General features: G+C 42.8%; 1 protein-coding gene across 1 annotated transcript in view; it reads right to left on the bottom strand.

Annotated features, from left to right (window-relative positions):
• The window catches only part of Large (like-glycosyltransferase), a 458307-nt gene that overhangs the window by 60835 nt on the left and 373626 nt on the right, over positions 1–23846 (bottom strand). Inside the window, exon 8 of the mRNA XM_013024905.1 lies at positions 2535–2647. Coding sequence (XP_012880359.1) covers positions 2535–2647 — 113 coding nt within the window. The remainder of the gene's footprint in view (positions 1–2534; positions 2648–23846) is intronic.

Here is a 23846-nt window from a genome sequence, read left to right as displayed (position 1 = left end):
TAACATTCCTGTGCTCGCCAGCATATAATAAATGAAGTCTCTTTCCTTTCCCTCATCTGGTCCTAACAAGGAGCCCTGTATTATCCATCCTGAGTCTCCTGGAGAGGAAACTGCATCATGACAAGTGGCTCAACCCATCCAGAGGGAAGAGACAAATGGCAGACAGCTCCTCTTAGCAGCTCTTCCCTGGGTTTTGGTGGTTTGGTGATGGATGCTGTGTAGATCCCTGCAGGTGGCAGTGTTTAGAGTATACAGTCCCTGCTTTGAACTCGAGACATGCCTTGTCTGAGGGAGGTTTGTAAACTCTTTGGGGCTCTTTCTATGCCCTTAAATAGGGTCACACTTATCAAGTTCTGATGACAGAAGAGTGCCAGGAGGTAAATTATAGGCTGGCATGGCAGCAGGTGGCTGAACAAACTAGCCTATCTGGACATGGACACCCAGTTGCTAGCTTTGGCAGATACACTGAAGCCATTGTGACCTGACTCAAAATAGGGTGGATGGCAGGAATCTTTTTCCCCTCATATTTGAGAGAGCACCTGAGTAAGTTTTCCCAACATTCATGATGCACCACATTCAGAGTGTGGTGAGGAAATCAGTTTTGGATTCCTTGGGAAATAGTGAACAGATAATGCCTAAAATAGTGAAGTAATCCTGAGGAGTTTCTTGTTTCTGTTGTATTAGAAAACTTCGTAGGAATGTGACAAAAGTGGGCAGTTGAAAAAAAAATGTGGCTAGTGAATTCTCTTTGGGTGAAAATCCAGATAAATCATTTTTGTCTCTCAACATGGTAGTTGATACCACAGCAAGATGGAAATCTCAGTCAATTACCATGGGAGATCCAAGATCAAAGATGGGAGCCCTTCCCTTTCCTAGTCAAAAGGAGAAATGGAGCTGGGTACTGATAGCTCACACTTGTAATTCTGGTAACTTGGGAGCTATGGAGGATTGTAGTTCAAAGAAAGTCTAGGCAGAGAAGAAGGATTGTAGTTCAAAGCTAGCCCAGGTAGAAAAGTCCCTGAGACATCATCTCCACTTCCCCCCAAAAACCAACCCAGCTAAAAGCAGGGCTGGAGGCATGGCTCAAGTGGTAGAACACCAGCTCAGCAAGCACAAGCTTGCTGAGTACATATAGCAGTACTGTCAAAAAAAGAAGGAAGTGGAGGAGGAGGAGGAAGAGACTGGTTTCTTTAACTGGCATTTATTAAGAGTTTGGTGTGATTCAATAACGTTTTCAGACTGTTGATTAAAAAAAGGGTGGTTTATGGAGCTAAGGAGTTTGCTCTAGTATTAAATCCCCAAGTTCAGGAACTCTATGATGAGATCAAAGTAACAAGCTTAGCTTCAAATCTTAGACTATGTTGGTCACAGAGGCCATGGAAATCTTGCCGTGGGGCATTGTGGGAAGGTAGAGTCTGGGTCATCCTACACTGATGTCATTTCACAGGAAGATGGCAGCCAGTGAAAATGGTGGCCTTCTAACACAGCAGCCTGCCATTTACTTAGGATTCTGTTTCAACACACTATGTGTTCTCTGAGGCTCAGGACTACGCTACTCTTCTGTCATGGCTGGCTCTGCCATCCTTCCTCTGCTTAATCCTGTTAGACACAGGGCTTAGTGATCATTTGCTGAATGAGAAAGTGATTGGACAGAAGGATGAACTATTGTGTCTGTTGTTTTAGCCTGGTAAGAATTGGGCAATCATATCTCAGTCCACAGAGTCACAAAACAGGTAGGAAAGCATTCAGATCCAGCTTCTTGTTGATTTCTTGGGAAGCTACCAGTTGTTGTGGTTAGGGTCTAGAATACCCCCACAGGCAGGTATGTTAATAGTTTTAGGCCCAGGCCCTTCCTTGGTCCCTATTATCTGAGTTTCAACCCAGAGCCCCATTTTTGCTGTACGGGCACTTCACTACTTAAGCCATATCTTTAGTCCTTCTTTACTTTTTTGCCTTTTTTTTGGATAGGGTCTTCTTTTGTCTGGGGCTGCCCTTATATCACAATCCTACTGCCTATGACTTCTGTGTAGCTGGGATTACAGAAATGTACCACCATGTCTGGCCCTTAGGTAGTGAAACTTTTAAGGGATTGGGCCTCGTGGAGGGTCTTTAAGTCATTAGGGATACACCCTTGAAAGGGATTATGAGACTCCAGTCCATTCTTGCTCCTCTCAAATTCTGTTTCCTGTCATGAGATAAACAGTTTGGTTCATTTATGACATGTTTTGCCTTATGACAGACCCCCAAACAACAGGGCCAACAGATCATGGCTTGAAACTTTCAAGACAAGTGTTTCTGGCCAGCAATGGTGATGCATGTGTATAATCCCAGCTCTCTCAGGATATTCAGGCAGGGGGATTTCAAGCTTGCAGCCTGCCTGGGCTATATGGTGAGACCCCCATCTTACAACAAAAAACCCAAACCCTCAACAACCCCACAGTACTTTCCTACGTCAGGTATGGGACGCAGTAACAATACACTATGTACTAATTCAAGGGCACTCGGATCAGAGTTCCTCCCTCCCGGGCACTCACCTGGTCAGCCAAGGATGTAGACAGCATGCCCATGAGCTCCCTCTCTGCCGTCAGCCTCCACATCTGTTCCCATTTCATCTTCCGAAGCTTATCCAGAAGCAGGAGAATTACACCTGGACAGCGGCACAGCATGAGGAACAAAAACCAGCAGTGAGGTGGAGGCAGGGAGCTCCTGGCATCCCTGCCATGGCCTCTCAGGACTGTGTGCACAGAGGATGGAGAATCACTGAGACATTTGACCCCTTCCCAAAAATCTCAGCCACTGTGGCTTCACCATGAGGGATATGCATCTAGACGGGAAGACATCAACCCCAGGCTCCAACAGGTGTTTGGTATGAGACTAAACTACATCTCTAAAACACTGTGGCCTTGGGATGGGAAAGGAGCACAGACCCAAGGGCTGTTGCAAGGATTAGGTGAGATGGGCAAAACTGCCTGGGAAGGTCTAGGCATGCATGGTGGGGAGGGATGCACCACGTGTAAGTCTAATTACTGCCACTGGGCTCCAATGTAAGCAGAGTTAAAATGGAAGTTTATGCTAAATGCGTTTGATCATCTTCCCACACCATCAGTCTCCACAAGTCACCTCTCTGTGCACCGGAGACAAGCACGTTTCCCACAAGTATTAGGTTCTCGCCTGTATTTTTCCCCAAAGTCATGATCCTTAGTTTAGCTGGAACCTGGAACCTGTACAACATATACCACGTATCTTTACACAGAGGAACAGCTTCTTCTCTGTGACTGTATGCTGAGCCTGTCTTGTTAGCTACTGGCCGGTCCTATGGGCCTGCCCCAAGTTCCTGACTTTGGAAGAGGCTTCTTTGGCTTATGGATAATCACTATGCATCTCAGTCTACATGTGCCTCTGAGAGGGAAGGCCATTGCTATTGACACGAGCTCCAAGCCTTTGAGTTGCCACCAAAGCAAGAGCTTCTTCGGTCCTCCTGTTAATTTCCTTTTCTGTTTTCTCCCCTAGTGGACCTTAGTGAATGGTGTACATCTGACTGTAAATGTGTGTGTGTGTGAACTGGAGCTTGTTCAACTCAAGGCTTAAGTGCTGTTCCTTAGGTTTTTCCTTTTCCTTTTCAAGGCTGGTGTTTCACTACTTGGCTGCAGCTCTACTGCTGGCTTTTTGGTGGTTAACTGGAGATAAGGGTCTCATGGACTTTCTAGCTCAGGCTGGTTTTAAACTTTGGTCCTAATACCTCAGCCTTTTGGAGGGGGGCACAAGGTACCATCCTTGGGCTTAAACTAAGGACCTAAGTGCTGTCTGGGTGCTTTTTTTTTTTTTTGGGCTTATCTAGCATTCTACCACTTAAGTCAAAGTTCCACTTCCAAGTCTTTTGTTTAACTGGAGATAAGAATCTCACACTTTTTATTTTTTTTAATGTTTTTTTATTTTTTTATTGTGAAAATACCTTATAGAGGGGTTACAATTACATGGGCAAGATAATGAGTACACGGCCAAAGTTGTAAAGTTCGTTTTCGACATAACGACTTGTACATCTCATTGTTGCAATGGGTCTACCTGTATCCCTATTTAAACAATTTTTCCCCTTCCCCTCCCCTTCAAATACAGTGAAAGCAGGGGTTATACCATGGGGGAGGGACATACAAATCAACAAAGAAATCATCTTATAAATATGTTAGAAAAAATCGCATGAAAGAAAAAACAATCCAAAAATTCATATGGAACAATAAAAGACCCCGAATAGCAAAAATGATTCTTAACAGAAAGAACAGTGCTAGAGGAATAACAATACCAAATCTCAAACTCTACTACAAAGCCATAGTAATCAAAACAGTTTGGTACTGGCATAAGAACAGACCTCAGGACCAATGGAATAGAACTGAGAACCCAGAAATGAACCTACAGACCTACAGCCATCTAATCTTCAATAAGGGAGCTAAAAAAATAGAATGGAAGAAAGACAGCCTCTTCAGTAAATGGTGCTGCCAAAATTGGTTAACTACTTGTAGAAAACTAAAGCTAGATCCTTATTTATCACCCTGTACCAGACTCAACACCAAATGGATCAAAGACCTTGGAGTCAAAGCAGACACTCTGAAAACATTACAGGATGAAATAGGAGAACCCTAGGTCTCCTTGGCACAGGCTGAAATTTTCTTAATAGAGACCAAGAAACACAACAAATCAAAGAAAGGTTGGACAAATGGGATTGCATGAAATTGCAGAGCTTCTGCATGGCAAAGGACATAGCTAGCAAGATCAATAGAAAGCCCACAGATTGGGAGAAGATCTTCACTAGCCATAAAACAGACAAGGGTCTTATATCTAAAATATACCTGGAACTCAAAAAATTAAATCCCTCAACAACAAATTCTCAAAGAAACAACTTCCCAATAAATAAGTGGGCTAAAGACTTAAAGAGAAACTTCTCTGAAGAAGAGAGAAGGATGGCCAATAGACATGAAGAAATGTTCAACCTCTCTAGCCATAAAAAATGCAAATAAAAACAGCATTGAGATACCACCTCACCCCAGTTAGAATGGCTATAATCAAGAACTCTAATAACAACAGATGCTGGAAGGGATGTAGACAGAAGGGAACCTTACTGCATTGTTGGTGGGAGTGTAAACTTGTTCAACCACTTTGGAAAGTAGTATGGTGGTTCCTCAAAAGACTCCACATAGAGCTCCCCTATGACCCAGCAATCCCACTTTGGGGCATTTACCCAAATGATCACAAACAGGACCATACTAAAGCTACCAGCACAACTATGGAACCAACCCAGATGCCCTTCAGTAGATGAATGGATCAAGAAAATGTGGTATATATACACAATGGAATTCTATGCCTCCATCAGAAAGAATGGCATTGCCCCATTTGTTAGGAAATGGAAAGACTTGGAAAAAATTATGTAAAGTGAAGTAGGCCAGGCCCAAAGAAACATAGGTCCCATGGTTTCCCTTATTTGTAATAACTAGTATATGTCTGAGACAAGCAGAAAAGGTCAGATAAGTTGATGTTAGGTGAAATGAACCCCAAGATAAGAATCTCACACTTTCTTGCCCTAGGTAGCTTTAAGCTGCAATCCTGAGATCTCAGTCTCCTGAGTAGCTAGGATTACAGGTGTAAGCCACTGATGGCCTGTTATACACTTTTTATTTTATTTTTTATTAGCCTTCTATTTCAGTGCCTTTATTTGACAAATGAGAGAAACCAAAGCAATGCATCTACAATGGTAAACTTGTGTCTGGAGTTATACAGCTTTCTGCATTGATATAAATAATAACTATAAAAAACTATAAAATTGTAAGAGGTAAGTACGGGTGTGTGTGCGCATGTGTGAGGTGTATGTATGTGGTAGCTTGTCTAGACACACTCCAAATCTGTGGACCATTTATTAAATATGTTAAAATAACTAAATATCTTGCTCAGTTCAATTGACAATTTGTAAAAGGGAATTATACTTTGGATTAGCTGAACAACTTAGAAGCAGGTCGGTCACAGGGTGCAGGGAAGGTCCGAAGCTCAGAACAGGAAGAGGAAGAGCGTTTTCCTACAGGCTGCTGCTGTCAGGTGATAGATGGGAGAGCAACACTCGTGGCTCCCCATCAGTCCTGCTCAGTTGCTTAGCTCAGCAGAATGGTCACCGGAGGAAACTCCCAGGTAGAAGAAAAATGATGGTAGTTGGTATCTAGTACATACACTTCTAAGATTCTAGGTATGAAACTGATTCTCCCACATGAAACATAAACACAGACTCTAATAAGACTTTTTATTTATTCCAGTGGCATGTAATTAGAAAAGAAGTATATTTACTATTGAGAAGAGGAGTGTTTGGTCAGACAGAGTTGAAATAAAATGTATGACGGCCGTGGGAAAAAGTCGGAGAGTATACAAAGAGCTGAATTTATAAGTCAGATGGTGAATGACATCTATTGCACGTCTTCGTTTCTTTTGTGTTTTTTGGTTTGTTTTTGCACATATTGTTTTCTTTAATGCTCCCAAGATCTTTACAAGATAGATTTTGTCATCTCGTTTTATGAGTGGGGACACTGAGGGACTTAGATACTTGTCTAATTCACAGCTAACAACATCTAGACTAGACCAAAACTTATTATTTTGCCTCATCCAAAGGAGCACTGGCTCCTTCTGATACTCTACTCACATCTGAGCCTCACAAGGTTGCTTTGTAGCCCAGGGACATGGCCAGATTTCTTTTCTGGTTCAGTTTCTACCAGTGTAAAATGAGGAAAAGGTTTCTTGTTCAGAACAACTCAGAAAACTATCGTGGCCCCCTGCCCCGCCCCCCACCCCAACCAGGGGTAAGCTAGTAACTTTTAATCACCAACTAACTTGTGGGAGAAGAGATGAAACAAGTTGATGGTTGGCATTTGCCAATTTCCATAGTGTGAATCCTCCTAGTTTGGCTCATTTCAAGCAATGCAATGCCAGTGAGCATGGAGTTGGGAAAGGTGTAACCTGATTCTCCTGAACCATGCAAGCTAGCTCTGGTATATCACCATACTCATTCTTCTAAAATTTCTGCATCTTTTAGGGAGAGAGGAATGAAGCATTTAGAAGTTAGAAAGCAAGAGCCTACAGTAATGCAAAGCCACATGTGATTGACTTAAAAAAAACTGCACTCTAGTCCACTCATGTGAAAGAGAAGAACAGTAAGTCGTGCAAAAGCAAACTCAACTTAGGTTAGATAGATGCTTACTACATTAAAAAAGGAGGCAAGAGGGTTAAAGGCTATATAGAGTGATGCAAGATTCTAATGCTAAATTTGGAAGACTATACTGATGCTTCTAAGTTAGCGGTAAGTCTTGGTGAAGTTGTGCGACCAGGCTCCTTAAGAAAGAAAGGGTTGGGGCTGGGAAGGTGGCTCAGATTCCTCAGCACCACATAAGCAAAAAGAAAAAAGCCAGAAGTGGCGCTGTGGCTCAAGTGGTAGAGCGCTAGCCTTGAGCTGAAGAGCTGAGGGACAGTGCCCAGACCCAGAGTTCAGGCCCCACGACCAGACCCCCCCCCCCAAAAAAAAGAAAGAAAGGGTCAAGAACATAGGACTAAATGAAGAAAAAAAAGAAGAACACCTTTCCAGTTACCTAGCCTTTAATTTTTAGAATTAGGAATGATTTCAAACTAACACAAAAATATAGAAAGTAATGTAAAAATATATCCACTACTCAGATGTAATATATATCATGTTATGGTAAACAAAATGATAGACTAATAAAAAGGTCTTTTACCTCATTCTACTTCCGTTTTTCCTCAGAGAAAATGATTATTTTGTCTCATTGTTTTTCACATTTGTTATCATTCCCTCTCTATATGTTAACAAACTATATGTTGAATTTGTAGTGTTTTCATATTGCTCATTTTCTATTTTAACTTGCCTTTCTATTTACTATATATCTTTAGGAATTATCCATATTAGTTTTATAGTTTTTTATATACCATAACAAAATATACCACAATACTACTACATTTATTTTGTAATATGCCATCATTTACTTATAAATTTCTCTACTGAAGGGTGTCTTGCTTATAGTTTTTTTGGTCCATCATGGGGCTTATACTCTGGGCCTGGATGCTGTCCCTCAGCTCTTCAGCTCAAGGCAAGTGCTCTACCACTTGAGCCACAGCACCACTTCTGGCTTTTTCTGCTTATGTGGTGCTGAGGAATTGAATCCAGGGCCTCATTCATGCGAGGCAAGCACTCTACCACTGAGCCACTTTCCCAGCCCTGGTTTTTGCTTTTTATAACCAGTTCTGAAGTTAAACTGCTAATCCTGATTCAGGTGTGGTTGGACATATTTTTGAAAGCTTTGCTTCTGAACTGCCTCCAAAGTTGTACCAAGACTGCAAAAATGAGAACTTGAAACATATTCTACTACTTCACCTTCCTTCCTTCTAGGACAGAGACTCAAACATTCTTAAAGCAACTCATACTTAAAAGACATTTTAACTCACTTCTTTATTTGTTAATAATTCATTCATTGATTCCTTCATTCATCAGTTATTTATTGACTACCTTGTAGGTACAAAACTAACAGAAATAGATTTGCACTTGTTTTTCTTCTCTATTTTCCTCACCTGAGCCTTCTTCAAAATATTTTGGCAAATACTTACTAGACAGGCAACAGTTAAGCCTTTGGTAGGCCTTTATAGGAAAACACGAAGATGAGAAAAATCTCTAAGACCCAGGGTTTGATTCTCCTGACAAGTGTGAGTGTCGGAACTCTAAAGTAGAAGGCTGAGGCTGAGGTAGACTAGGCTGGTTTTGGTCAGGCAGATGGCAGCTGGTAAAACAGACACAGACAAAGGTATGGTGGCAGGAGACAGTGTAGGAATATATATAAGGAATATATAAGGAATGTGCTGGCAAGATGGCTTCATAAAACACTTCTGGTGGATACCAAGATGTGAGAGTGAACAGGTGAGGAGGGAGGAGTGTAGGAAGAGTCCCGAGTCCATGCCACATGAGTACTTTACAACATCCCCGAGTAACATGCTGCACAGGGAGGGATTTTTTTTGTAACTCATTGGGTGCTTTTGTGACTGGCAGGACTCCTCCAGGGGTTCCAGACTGCCCCAGGCTCCACCCAGGCGCTCCTACCCACAGTGGAGGGGATGACTATTTGGGCACACATCTCCCCTGTGGGACACACTGGTTGGGAAGTATTGCTGAGGACACCTGGGAGTAAGGGAAGGATTCTGAGCAAGGGAGTGACTGACCATGGCTGAATGTGCTTTAGTAAAGCCAATGTTTAGGAAGAAGGTTTAGGAGGAAGGCGAGTCAGCGATGCATTTGGATGGATGTGGGAACAGGGATGCTGAGAAGGGAGAAGTTTCCAGAGTCCACAGTGCTGTGATGCCACCCAGAGTAGTCTCATCTTGAACATCAGCATTGCGATCTACTTCCTGCACTACCAGGGCCCACACATGGCTTTCCCCCTCATGTCATATCATAGTGTTTAAAGCCTGTATCTCTTGCTACCCATGAATGCCAACTATGGACTTGGTCCACACCAGCCAACACAGGCTCAAGGCAATCCAGAATCCTGTGACCTGACAAAGCAAGCATCGTGAGCCTTTCATTTTGGGTCTTGCATATAGTAGTTATTTCATCCATAATTCACTTCAGAGACATTTTTCTGAGTACCTGCTATGGTTTTCTTCATTGGGTTACCTGGGGTCTTGGCAATTTGAAAAACATGGTCCTTGTTCTTAGGGATAAGAGGGATGGGTAATTAAGAGAATGCAGAGCACTGTGATGTATGGCAGGTAGAGGAAGGATGCTGGAGAACAGGGAAAACGACAGTGGTTGGGAGAAGTATTAAGGAGAAGTTTCCTGAAATAACACTATCTACACTAACACCAAAAGGATGAGGAAGCATGTGTAAGGGAGAGGAAGAGCGAAGGTCAAACCAGGCAGCTTCTCCCTGTAAACCAGTGGTTTCTCTTAATGTCTGTCAGGCAACAGATATTTCCCACCATAGTGGAAAAATGGAGATTAAGAAGGTAATGGTCCATTTCCCTTTCTTTTCAAGATTAAAAAGAGGCTCCATGGAGTTGTCCAGCAGGGGAAAAAGCACTTGTTTTTGAGCATAGCCACAGGTCATTCATTCAATAAGTATCCTCAAGCCCCCAGATGGATGTAGCCTAATGAGTCTCGAGAATGCAGGGCAACAGGGCTACCCCAGAAGGGGCAGCTGAGTGCAAATAACCATGGCCACATGGGCAACTGAGTTCTGGTATTATCATTCATTACCAAGGTGACCCTGGAAAAAGCGACTAGAATTGTGTCCCTTCTTTGCAACACAGCAAAGGTTGAGACCTTTAACTCCAGAATGACTCTGAGGACTGAAAAACTGTGCCTTTCAAAGTGGAACCAGGTGCGGTGGCCCCATGCTTACAAGATAGAGATAGAAGCATTGTGGTTTGAGGGCATTCTAAGAGAAAGCTAGCAAGACCTCATTTCACAAACCAGTTTCACAAGGTGGTTGCCCACCTGTCATTCAGGAGGAGGGGGTTAAAAGGACTGGTAAAAGGCTGGCCAGGGGAAAGTCTAGGAGATCTTATCTAGAAGCAAAAGGGCTGAGAGGATGGCGAACGCGGTACAGCACTTGCCCAGCAAGCAGGATGAAATCATGAGCCCCAATCCCACCACCACAACCAAAAAACTCCAAAAACAATAAAACAAAGGTAACAGTGACCATTAGTCCATTAATGATGATTGAGCGTTACTGCTTGATAATTTATGTTCATATTACTCATTTACTAGCCGGAGTTCACTGATCATTCCAAATAAAACCCCCTGCATATGCAATGCACTGGATACTTGTTTTGACATATTCCCAGGCCCATTTTGAGACAACAGTCAGCTTATGGCATTACAACCAGGGAAATTACTAGGACATCCCTTGGGTTAGTGAAAATTCCAGTTATGAGCTGCAACCACAGGAAGAAAAAAAATCACATGAAAGAAAAAAGAAAATCCACCATGGGAAATTTGTGCACAGATTCTGCACATAAAGGAGTCTGCTTAGAATGCGTGATGTAGGCATACTGATAGGAGCTGCAAGGAAAATCTGTCTGGTTCTCCAAAGGTTAGAAGTTTGGTAAATGAGCTAAAACCCCCCAGCATTACCAGGAGAAAGAGAACTATAAATAACTAATAAGAGATGAAATACAACATTTCTCAAAGAAACATGGCCTCAACTATTTATTGACCTCACTATGGTGCTAGGGAGACGTTCTAATTAATGACAGGCACATAAAAGCTTAATCAATAATAGTTATAGAAACTATAGAATTCAGTGTACTCATAGAAACGATAGATTTCACTCACTGAACTTGTGCAATTCCCAATAGTCCAATAGTAGTTAGGCAAATTACATATGGGCACACAAGGTGGATTCGTTTTTTTGTTTTTTGTTTTTGGTTGTTGTTGTTATATGTGTATGCCAGTACTGGAACTCAAGGCTTGTGTGTGTTGTCCCTTAGCTTTTTAGCTCAAAGCAGGAGCTCTAACACTTGAGCTACAGCTCCCCTTCAGGCTTTTGGGTGGTTAATTGGAGTAAGAGCCTTATATACTTCTGGCTGGGCTGTCTTCAAACCATGTAATCCTCAGCCTCCTGAGTAGCTAGGATTACAGGTGTGAGCCACTCGTGCCTGGCTTTTTAAGTGAACACTGGTTAAAATCATGAAAGTGGTTCTATCTGAAGTTGGATTTTTCCAGCTGAAGCTACATAAACTTGGCTTTCAAAATTGGCATGCCCCAGGTCAGCTGTTGACACTGTTTTTCTGCTGTCAGGAAGAAGGAAAGTGGTGCCAAAAGGCTTGACTCTGGCCTTTGTCTGGCGTTCACATGCTCTGCCTATTTCCATACTTGTCCTTGGGGTCCGGGAGCAGGAAGCTTGCCCCTGCCCGGGCATGCTCTGTACAGAGGCCTCAGGGACTACTGAGCTGTGACAGGCCCTCTCCTTGGAGCTGGTTGTGATCTTGGGGCCAGCAGGGTTTTACCTGCAGCTGTCACGCCTGGAGCTTAAGAGACCACAGGAAATAAATAAATGAAGAAATAAATTAAAAATCAAAGGCTTTTCCTGTGAACATCTGGTCCAGGGTAGACAGGTAGACAGGTGCATCTGCTGCTCAGAGGGCAGTGCTTCTCTTTCCCTAATGGAACAGGTAGAAATAGCTCAGTAGCCACGATGGCAGGGCAAGCAAGAAGGTGTCCATGCAGAGAGGAGAGAGAATGCTTTCTAAATTGTTGAATACAGCACAATCTGTATTATGATTTTTTTGTATAACTGCAATAACACATGATAGGAATGATGAAGATGACTTGAATCAAGTGGTGATTTGGGTCTACTTGTTTTTGCTTTTTTAAAATTTCATGACCTCTAATTCTCAGGAAAAATCCTCAAGGGAGAGGGAACTGTATCCATTTTACAGATAGAGAAACTAAGGCTTGTAAGGGGCAAATGTAACCCTACTATGTGAGTTGTGCTGCTCTTTCAATGCTGACATGTTACTTCCTGGCTGGGTGTTAAGGGGCGGGGACAGTGACAAAGACAAGACACAAGAGACTGCAAGGAAGTGTGCCTGTGAACACATCCACAGCTAAGTGCAGGTGTGTGTGTGTGTGTGTGTGTGGCGGGGTGGAAACCCAGTTAAAACTGTAGCCTAAAGCACAAGGCAGCAGCTAGAGGTGGAAAAGAAAGCACACACTGGAGAAGACCCCAGGCCGCCACCAGATGGCGCTGGGAGGATGCCGAGGGACACTGGGCTACCCTGTGGATGGTCCTTCATGAAGAAGCAGTCAACATGTCTAAGGGTAGGCTTACCTTCTCTAAGTGGTTGGGGTAACTAGTTGGAGCCCATAAAGATTTCAATGGAGACAGTGTTTCTGAGCTAACTCACGCCAGCCTCCATTCCTGTAGGATTGTTATCTTCTCTTCTTTCTGCATCTCAGCCCACTCACAGAACATCTCAGATGTTCTGCTGGCCCCAGAGGTATTACTCAGTGAAGCGAATGCCTTACATTGTATTATGCAAATCTAGTTAAGACCAAATTCTGCCTTCACTTCCTTGCTTTCTCTCATTTCCTTCTGTCCGTCTTCTCTCCGTCTTCCTTTTGCGTGTGTATTTGGGTTCGGGGCTTGAACTCAGGGCCTTATGCTCTCACTTGGCTTCTTTGCTCAAGACTAGCATTCTACCACTTGAGCTACACCTCTACTTCCTACTTTTTGTTGGCTAACTGGAGAGAAGAGTCTCATGGACTTTTTAGCTCAGGCTGACTTTTTAGCTCAGATCTCAGCCTCCTGAATTGCTAGGATTATAGAAGGGCACAATTCCTCCTTCTACCTCTGTCATTCTGTCTTGATTTCATGCATTAGCCAACAGAAAGAATCAGGCTAGGACTGGCATGGCTGATTCAGTTCACATTACCAAGGCCCATATTGGTCACATGTTTCCAGTGAATCAAGTTCAGATTGAACTTTTTATTCCACAGTGGCATTCTACAGGGCACTAAAAAGTGTTGTGAGGCTAGGTGCTGGTGGCTCATGCCTGTAATTTTAGCTACTCAGAAGGCTGAGATCAGAAGATCACGGTTCAAAGCCAGCCCAGGAAGGAAAGTCCGGTGAGAATCTTATCTCCAATAAACCACTCAGAAAACCAGAAGTGGTGCTATGGCTCAAGTGGTAGAGCACTAGCCTTGAGCTGAAGAACTGAGAGATAGCATTCAGGCCCAGAGTTCAAGCCCCATGACCAACAACATAAAAAGTGTTGGGAGAAGCTTGGTTAAGTAAGTTAAATCAGTTAGGAGATGGTGGCATTAAGTCAAACAGTTGCTAAGTCTTCAAGGAAAGTAATAGGATATTGCTTCTCCCTCTACCTTGCACCTTGCGTTCTCCCTGGCCTCTAGCTGCATTTGCTCAGATTCTAACTCTACTGTAAGGTCTTCTCCAAGACGACAAAGTACAGTCCTCTGGTAGTTCCTGTGGTTTTGCTGGTCAAAGCCAGAGATAGTATATGTGGGCATGTAGTGGGTTTTGCTCTGCAGGAAGCTGTGGGGAGCTCACAGGCTGGCATTCCACAAGGAATTTTTTTTAAATGAAAATGGCCTTGCGATCATGACTTTGCTCCCTCTGCTTTGAAGTACTTGAGTTCTCTTTCATGCATGACCCAATAAAAAGGTGAGTTTATTAAAAACTAGTTAATTTAAAATCCCCTGCTGATTTTACTTGGTATTCACTTTTGATCATATAAATTAAAAGGTTCTGTAGTCTTCTTGCTTTTTAAATTTTTTCTTTACTAAAAGCACAGAGAGAGAGAGACAGAAAGAGACAGAGAGAGAGAAAGAGAGAGAGAGAACAAGGAGAAACAACTGAGAGGAGAGGGAGAGAAAATAAGAATGAATAAAAATCTTTCCAATAGAGTCCTTTGGCTGACTTTGCTGGGTGTTTTGAAAGTGGGGATGGGAGTAGGTACAGAGGCTGCTCAAACTTCACAAAAGCATTTGCTCATTCATTCATTCAACTTATCCATACAACAAATACTGACTGATGGGCTTCTTTAGGCTAGGTGCTAAATATACCCATGCAAAGAATGTAGCAGTTCTTGCTCTCAAGAGTTTGAAAGTGCTCTGGATGATCTAATAGGAAGAATGCTGGGACCTGGAACATGCCCCAAAGCTTGTTTCCCAATGGGAGGTGGTGACAAGCTGAATGTAGGGCCTCAGTGGAGGTCTTCAGGTCATTGGAAAAGTGCAAATAGTAGGAAAAGTTAGGAGAAAGCTCAAAGAAAGTCACCAGATCCATGTCTCATGCCAGCCACATTCCCCTGAGGAAACAGGTTCTGAAAGACATAGTTGCTAGCCCAAAGCAAAATAACAAGCACAAAATCAAAAAGGTCAAAGGTCTACATTTCTGCCACCTGCCATCTTTCCTCCATGTCTGAACCATCCTCTTTCAACCTACTTGAATGCATCCTAGTCTTCCTCACTCTTTTTAGGCACACTTGCTAAACAAATGGGACAACACTTGGTTAACACTTGGCGTGATTCCGCAAATAGCTCCTCTCAACCAGAGAGCGTCTTACCCACAAAAACCACTCAATAGGTGGACTCCTGTCCCCGCAAAAGGTATGTCTGAGTCTTAACTCCATTGCCTATAAACGTGGCTTTAGTTTAGAGACAAAGTCTTTGCGGGTATAATCAAATTCGGATGAGGTTGTACTAAGTGAAGGTAAACGCCATCCCAATGTCTGGTATTCTTATAAGAAGAGGCAGAGAGGCAGAGACAGACATGGAGCAAAGATTTTCATGAGCTCACAGAGGCAAACATTAGAATTATGACCCCCTGTCTAACATTCTGGTAATGGGTGAGGAAAACTTGAGGTATAAATCATGCTCACTGGTATGTGGATTTCCTCCCACACCAGAGTATCCACACCAGGCCACTGAGTTTCTTCCAAGACCCAGTCTGAGGCAAAAAGCGTGTCTCATGATCCACTGAGAAAGATATCTGGGCTTGCCAAGGCCTCTGCAGGTAAAGTAGTATTACTAGTAAAGCTTTTCTAGCTTGTCTCTTGCAGGAAGACATTTTTTCTCAGAGCCACAAAGGAACACTATACCAAGACATTGGTTTTTAAAATTGCCACTGCACAAAATAGCACAATACAATGCCTAGACCAACTAGGGGGACAATGCGGCCAGGCAGGAGTACAAGGGGTGTCTCAGTCCCCTGGGCTTTATACCAACCACCGACAATGACTACAACTCAATAGAAGTCAGACTGCTGACCTGCTTGTTGGCATGGAGATCCTAATTTTATTTCATTTTATTTTTTTCAAATGATGAGCCTGTCCTTTTGCTACTAGTCTGGCCAGGTGCTTGAGTGCACAAGACAATATCTCATTTGCTTACTGGGGGTGAGGGGTGTGTGTGTGTGTGTGTGTGTGTGAGAGTGTGGCTTGCTGAACAATTCTGACCAGCTGAATGTGCACTGGTGCCTGATGGAGTGATGAGCACATGGGCTGTGGAAAGGGCAAGGTGCTCTCTGCAAAGTCAGACTTGAACACAGCGAGCATGCAGGGCAAGAGAAGCATGCCTCCTTCTTTATGCATCTGCTGCCATGCGAGAAGGAAGCCAGACACTAAGAGAAGCGTCAGTGATGTGTGTGGAGCTCACCGCCTCCTTCTTCCTGTTCATCCTGCATCTGAAGTGGGAAGGACAGATACATGTTTGTGTGTGTGGGCCTCTCACATGCCACAGAGCCCCCAGTGTTCACATGTGGTGAGGGCTGTGTGTAAACCTCTGTCCAGGTGATTCTTGATCTGCACATACAATGAGTGGAGAGAAGAGAACAAACAGCTTTTTGGTATCTGAGCTGGCTGTCAAGGGTATGTGACCATCCTAGCCATGGCTTCCTTTACTTGTCTATTTTTCTTTAAGTATGTTTTTTACTGTAAAGATAGTATACAGAGGGGTTACAGTTACATGAGCAAAGTAATGAGTGCATTTCCTATTAAGCATTGTTACCTCCTCCTTTGTTTTTCCCCTACCATCCCTTCCCTTGTCTACTTTTAATAGTTGAATTTCTTTGAAATCAAGTGTTCATCTTTTTAAAGATCACAGAATTCTGAGCTCTAGTTCAGTGAAGTGCCATGTTGCGCTTCTCCCACACTTACACAGGTCTTTCTTCCCCATCCTCTACATATCCTCCAGTCTCTGTGATCCTCATTCTTCCCATCCTTTTCATTGCAGGCCTCCCAGGATGCTCCACCCATCCTAGCATCTTCTCTCCACCAAGGTATGAGTCAGTTGCAATATTCATCTTGTTGTTTGGTGCTCATTCATTTCCACGTGTCCCTCAGAGATTCCTGGTCTAGGGCAGGGATGATGTTATCTCTACACATCAGTGCCATTCACAGGCCCAGCAGGCAAGCTCAGAGGATGTTTCCAAATGAGTTGACAAATGAAAGAATGAGTTGAGATTTGAAATAAGCCAGTGGCCCCACACAGCAGTACTCACAGTGCCTCAATTACCATTTGCAGAATGACTAGTAGTAAAATGGGCTGTCTGTCATGCACAGGGAAGTAGCAGGTTAAAACGAAGATCCCTGGGATTCCTAAGCAGGCAGGTCACATGCCTTGGACAAGTGGGATAGGTGGAGGCCTGTCTAGAACCTCTTTTAAGCAGGACAAATGAAATCACGCATTTAATAAAGTCATTCTGTTGTGACATGATCGTTACCATAAAGGTCTTTCTGGATTAACTCCTTGCCTCATTTGTAGTCTTTGGGCCTCAAGCAGAAGATGCCAGTGCTGGAAAGAGTTAGGTTGGAGTCACACAGACCTGGGTGTGAATCTGGTCCCTGACGCCCCCTGGCTGGGTGACTCTCGGGCAGGCACATGTGCTCTCTGGGTCTGTGCTCTGACCTGTGCCGTAGGAGTAAAAACACAGACCTTTTCCCCAAAAAGTATGCTTTGCATCTGGGAAATTCCGCTGTGGGAAGAGTTACTCTGCCTATCTTGTTGTTAAATTGTATAACAATTTTGAGTGGGTCTCAAGAAAGGAGGGAATGGGGATCAAGAAGTAAGGCAAAGCAGTAGTGATGCTCAATGCTCATCTTCTCCTGGCTCTGTATCTGACAATCATCTGGATCAACACCTCAAGTGTGAGAAGGAGCTGCCAGGGGCTAGGGAGATGGGTATGGGGAAAGAGTGACAGAATTAGGAGAGAAGAGCAGAAATGAGGGATGGGGAAGTCCTTCCTAGTATACACATCAAGGAATGCAAAGCATTCATTGACATGCAAGGGAAGATTCTTGGGAAGTTACCCTTGCATAAGGACTAATAAATAGAAATTAATTGCACGATATTCATTATTACTCATACCTAACATACAAAAAGTGTTTGATATTCTCAGCCAGGTGCTGTCTCTCTCACGATGCAGCAGAGAAAATTCAGAGTTTGTATTATCCCCTCTTACAGTCCAGGGAGTTCTTGGCTGCTCCTCAGAGTCATCTCAACTAGGTCTAGCACAGCCTAAGCAGTACCCATAATCTGCATGATGGTTCTTTGGGGTCTTGTCTGTTCCTGTTCTCAATCACAGAAACCTTAGGGAATGACGACAACAAACCATTGCTTTCTCTTCCCTGTCTCCTTCCAGCTGTGGAGTACAGAAGTCAAGTCACATGTGCAGAGCATGACAGCGGGAAATGACAGAAAGCTCTGTGTTGCAATCTTGGCTTTGCTATTGACTAACAGCAAGTCCGAGTAAATTGTACAATCCTGCTTACAAAGGATAGAGTGAGGAAAAAGTGAGACAAGGCATGAAAAGTATTAGCATTGGGCTCAGTGCAGAGTAAACAGATATTCAATGTTGCTTGTGATAGTATGCAATACTAGGCTGTCACATGCAAATTCCTTTCTTTATTCTTGATGACAATGGATAGTCCTTATCCAATATGTGCTAATGTAAGGAATGTTTAAGCTCATGCTACTTAGGAGTCTGAGATCTGAGGATCATGGTTTAAAGCCATCCTGGTCAGGAAAGTCTGTGAGACTCTTATCTCCAATTAATCACCAGCAAACTGGAAGTGGTGCTGTGGCTCAAAGTGGTAGGGTGCTAGCCTTGAGCAGAAAAGTTCAGGGACAGCACCCAGGCCCTGAGTTCAAGCCCCATGACTAAAAACAAACAAACAAACAAAAACCAAAAAGAAAACAAGAAAAGATTAAAACATAACAGTGGGTTGAACTACTAATACGCTTTGATACATTCTTATCAGGTCTCCAGACCTGACTAGATTTAATGTTTCAAGTCTAGCCCAAAGCTTCCCTCATGACCATCATACACTTGTCCAGCAACATCAATGCTGAAAGCTGTCCGGACTCCCCTTCTTTTGTTCCTCTTGGAAATTTATGCACCCATTTCCCTTCGGTCCCACTTATGAAGCTGTCTCCAAAGTTATAACTTGGCTATTAGGACCTATATGCACCTTGGAATCTTTCTGCTACTCTATCTCCAAACTCTATCAGAATTTGCTGCTTACTACTAAACCAATGAGACAGACTTCAGAGACACTTGCATTCTAAAATGTCAGTGTTCTGACTTGAATGCCCACCTTCAGTTTTTGTGCCTTTCCCGCTTTTGCGTGGCAGCCATGTCTGCCATGATTGCAACCTCATTCCATCTTGATGACATACCTATGCGTCGCATTTTCTCATTATGTGAAATTTCCAGTGACACACCGCCCAAAGATACATGGTAAAGCATGAAGAATTTGGGGCCTCATTTTGCTTGTCTGATTCCAGGGGTCAAGCATTGGATGGCTACACAAAATCAGGACGACTGGATGTGAAAATGAAGTCTTTCACTCAATTGTATTTACTGAGCCCCTACCAAAGGCCATAAACTAAGCACTGGGAAGAAAGGATTGAGTAAAGATGCAAAGGTTCTGATCTTACACCAAGTCCTCAATGGATTTTATGCAAGTCCATCTTTATGTAAGTCCTGCTATTCTCTTGGCACACATCTCTAAGCTGAAAGTAAGACTAACCCTATGTAATTTTGCTCTCACAATGCCCACATAGGAAATTGTATTTGTGTATAATTAAGGTAGGTGAAGGTACCCAGTATTTATTGAGCTTCAATACTAGTTCTAGATCATTGGGTTTTATGTTACATTTACAACAGCTTACATAGTCCACATGGCAGCCTATTAAGACTGTGTTATTACTCCCATTTATCAGATATGCAAAGATAAAGCCTGCTAGACTCCACAGATCACATTGCTACTTGTGTTATGCTACAAACCATGACAAGCAGAGTTTTTCTTTTTAAATAAAAGGGCCAGAAAATATTTTGGGCTTTGGAACACAAGTTTCTGTGGACACTACTCACCTCTGCCTCTGTAGCCCTGAAGCAGCCAGAGACAAAAAAACAAAAAACAAAAAATGAATGGCTGTAGTTATGAACCCACAGGCCACCTGTGTGGACACTGAAATTTGAATTTCACTGAACTTTGTTGTTGTACAACATACATTCTTTATTTCGTTATGATGATTTTCTCAATGGTCTAAAAAGGCCAAGACCACTTTAAGTTTCAGAACAAACAAAAATAGGCCGTGGTAAGATTTGGTATATACCAACTCCTGCCGTAGACATTTAAATAGTCATTGGGAAGACAATGCATAGACTTGAAAAAGATTAAGAAAATAATGTAAGTGTTTCTGCAGCTGCTTGGCCACCACACCCTGATCCTGGGCTTGATGACCTGGACTGTGCGCTCTCTTGCTTTTGATGCCCGCATTGAACTTGAAGAAAGATGAGCCGAGTGCACTGGACTAGGCACAGAGTCTGTGCTTGATAAATGTGGGCTGGGTAGGCAAAGTCTTCCAGGGCAGTGATGTCAGCTGAGAGATGGGTTATATCTCTTGGATAATTGCCTTTGCGGAGCTTCTCTTCACTCAGAGTAGTCCCACAGGGCTCTGCTCACCAACTCGATGCCATTCCGATTCAAATACATTTGACCCGCTGTGGTGAGATGTCAAATAGACTCTAAAAGGCAACGCAGCAATTGAGGGCTCAGGGGGACAAGCAGGGTTGTTTAAGCATAATGGTGGGTGACAGGGAACAGCTCACAATGAGATTGAATGTTGGAGGCCAGTCTCTCTCTCTCTCTCTCTCTGTGATGTCACTGGCATTTTAAGCTGTGTTCTGTCAGCCATGAGAGGAAGTACCAAAGAATGGGCCGGATCTAAACAGAGATAAAGGTCCCTTATGTTGGTCTAATTCAGCTGGTCTTCTTGTAGCCCACAGGCTTTCTCCATTGGAGTGCTTGTGTGGTATAATTGCTTGTAATGGTCTGGAGGTCTTATTCTTAATAGGCAATAACTGGTGGCCAGGCTTCTTCCCCTGGCCTAAACATCCCCCTCCCCACAAGCATCCAAGGACCCAACATGAGGAATTATACTGTGTATAGCTAATGCTTAATGTTCTGCATGAATGTACTCAAGTTCAAGTAGCTGTGGAGTCCAAGAGGCCAGTGAGGGTCAGGAAAGTGGGGCATAGGTAATAAAGAAGAGAGAAAGCAGGTATAAATGCTGTCATAATGCTGTCTCTGGATTGAAAAAGGGTCATGCCTGTACACTAGAAAATTTGGTCAACTTTCAAATGACCAATTGGTTTGAAGGGAACATTGGGTACTGGGATTTTTTGAATTCCTCCAATGCAGCCATGATTGCCAAATACTGTTCTAAACTTAGGGGATGGCTTATTATTATTCAATAATAGGAGTGGGAAGCTTAGTTGGTAGAGCGATAGCCAATACATGAAAGTGTCAGGTTAAGTACTGAGTTGGAATTCTGATCTTAGATCTCAAAGAAGACAAGAAAACTCACAGCCATTTAACTTTGCACACCGGAGAGGGAGAGAGCTGGATGAGTACCTAGAGCTAAGAAATTGCTCTATCAGGTGACTCAAGCAGAGAATAGTCAGTGAGCTTAATGACTAGGCTTTGTCATTTACTGGCTCTATGAACTTGTGAGACCAATTAACCCCACTGAGCCTCTATCAACTTTTTGGTAACAGGGATTAAATGAGCTAATGCACTTGAGAGCATGCCTCAAATCTCAGAGACGACATCATAAGTTTGAGAGCCTCCAACAGGAATCCAATACCTCTTCCCACATAAACGTCTTGAAGGAAACCATGCACTGAATGAATGCAAGGTTATTTTCTCTCTGGCAGAAAGATTTAGGTTCACATCCTTCCTTCTTACCTCCTGCTGTAAACTAAGACACACCATTGACTGAGTAATGAAAAGGTCATAGCTCCTGTTAGCTCTTGGAATGCTGAAGACCAGAGGGGCAGAAAAATCCTGACCTGAAATGGGTCAGCAAGGTGATGCAGAGATATTTTCAAGAAGGGCCACCCCTTTGTGTTCCAGTTAGATGAGGTCAACTCAACTCTTGTCTGAAATGCCAGGGCCAGGCAGAGTTCCCCACAGTAGTAAGTGGCTCTGCTTTACTTGGTCACCGGTCTGTGACTTAGGACTTCAAGGGCTTAGACTTTTTAGTCTCAGACCATCTGCCCAAGAAGGTGAATTTGCTTTTTGTGAAGTACCTGGTCTGCTAAGGACTGCCTTTCCTACAGTAAAGACACAGTCCCAAAGCATGTTGAGTCCTACACATATGCTCCAATTTAACTTTAACTGAAAATATTACTTCCATGGGGCACTGGTGGTTCATGCCTTTTAATCCTAGCTACTCAGGAGGTTAAGAGCTAAGGATCACAGTTAGAAGCCAGCCTGGGCAGAAAAATCTGTGAGATTCTTATCTCTAAAATGTTGGAAGTAGAGCTATGTGGCTCAAGCAGTAGAGTGTCAACTCTGAACAACAACAACAACAAATGCTAAGGGATTGTGCCCAGGCCCTGAGTTAAAGCCACAATATTGGCACATGTGGCTTGCGCGTGCGCATGCACGTGCGAGCACACACACACACACACACACACACAATTTTTATTTCTAACATACATTTGGCATTTTCTGATCTACACACATTTAAAATATCTTACCAGTGCCATTTCTTAGAATCCACTGTATATCAATATTCACATAAGCAAACAACGAATAATAAGGATATGTATATATTATTTGTAGCTGTTGGGAAAACTTAAGAAGCACTAAAGTAACAATATATAGGAAATAAATAAATAATGGCTCACCAAATAGAAAACCTATGCATAAAGAACTAAAGCATACATGTTTACACTCCCAGCAGTAATGCAGTAGGGTTCCCTTCTGTCCACATCCCCTCCAGCATCTGTTGTTATTAGAGTTCTTGATTATAGCCATTCTAACTGGGGTGAGGTAGTATCTCAATGTTTTGATTTGCATTTCTTTTATGGCTAGGGAGGTTGAACATTTCTTCATGTGTCTATTGGCCATCCTTCTTTCCTCTTCAGAGAAGTTTCTCTGTAAGTCTTTAGCCCACTAATTTATTGGACAGTTGTTTCTTTGAGGATTTGTTGTTTTGAGTTCCAGGTATATTTTAGATATGAGACCCTTGTGTCCGTTGTATGGCTAGTGAAGATCTTCTGCCAATCCGTGGGCTTTCTATTGGTCTTGCTGGCTATGTTCTTTGTCATGAAGAAGCTCTGTAATTTCATACAATCCCATTTGTCCAACCTTTCTTTGATTTGTTGTGTTTCTGAGTCTCTATTAAACTTGTTCAACCACTTTGGGAAGTAGTATGGAGGTTCCTCAAAAGACTCCAAATAGAGCTTCCCTATGACCCAGCAATCCCATTTTTGGGCATTTACCTGAATGATCACTAAAAAGACCATATTAAAGCTACCAGCACAACTATGTTTATTGCAGCATTATTTACCATAGCTAAGATATGGAACCAATCCAGATGCCCCTCAGTAGATGAATGGATCATGAAAATGTGGTATATATACACAATGGAATTCTATGCCTCCATCAGAAAGAATGACATTGCACCATTTGTTAGGAAATGGAAAGACTTGGAAAAAATTACATTAAGTGAAGTAAGCCAGGCCCAAGGAAACATAGGTCCCATGGTTTCCCTTATTTGCAGTAAGTAGTATATGTCTAAGACAAGCAGAAACGGTCAGATAAGTTGATGTTAGGTGAAATCTCTAAGATAAGGACTCAAATGTTTTTTCTTTCTTGCTATTGTTTCTAACACAATTATAAGATGATTTTTTTGTTGCTTTGTATGTCTCTCCCCCACAGTATAACCCCTGTTTTCACTGTATTTGATGTTGGTATAATTTGTGGAGGGGAAGGGAAAAAAC

This window comes from Dipodomys ordii, unplaced genomic scaffold (genome assembly GCF_000151885.1).
Source record: "Dipodomys ordii isolate 6190 unplaced genomic scaffold, Dord_2.0 Scaffold79, whole genome shotgun sequence".
Taxonomy (NCBI): Eukaryota; Metazoa; Chordata; class Mammalia; order Rodentia; family Heteromyidae; genus Dipodomys; species Dipodomys ordii.
Note: the sequence above shows the minus strand (reverse complement) of the source record. Positions and strands in the feature narration are given on the sequence as shown.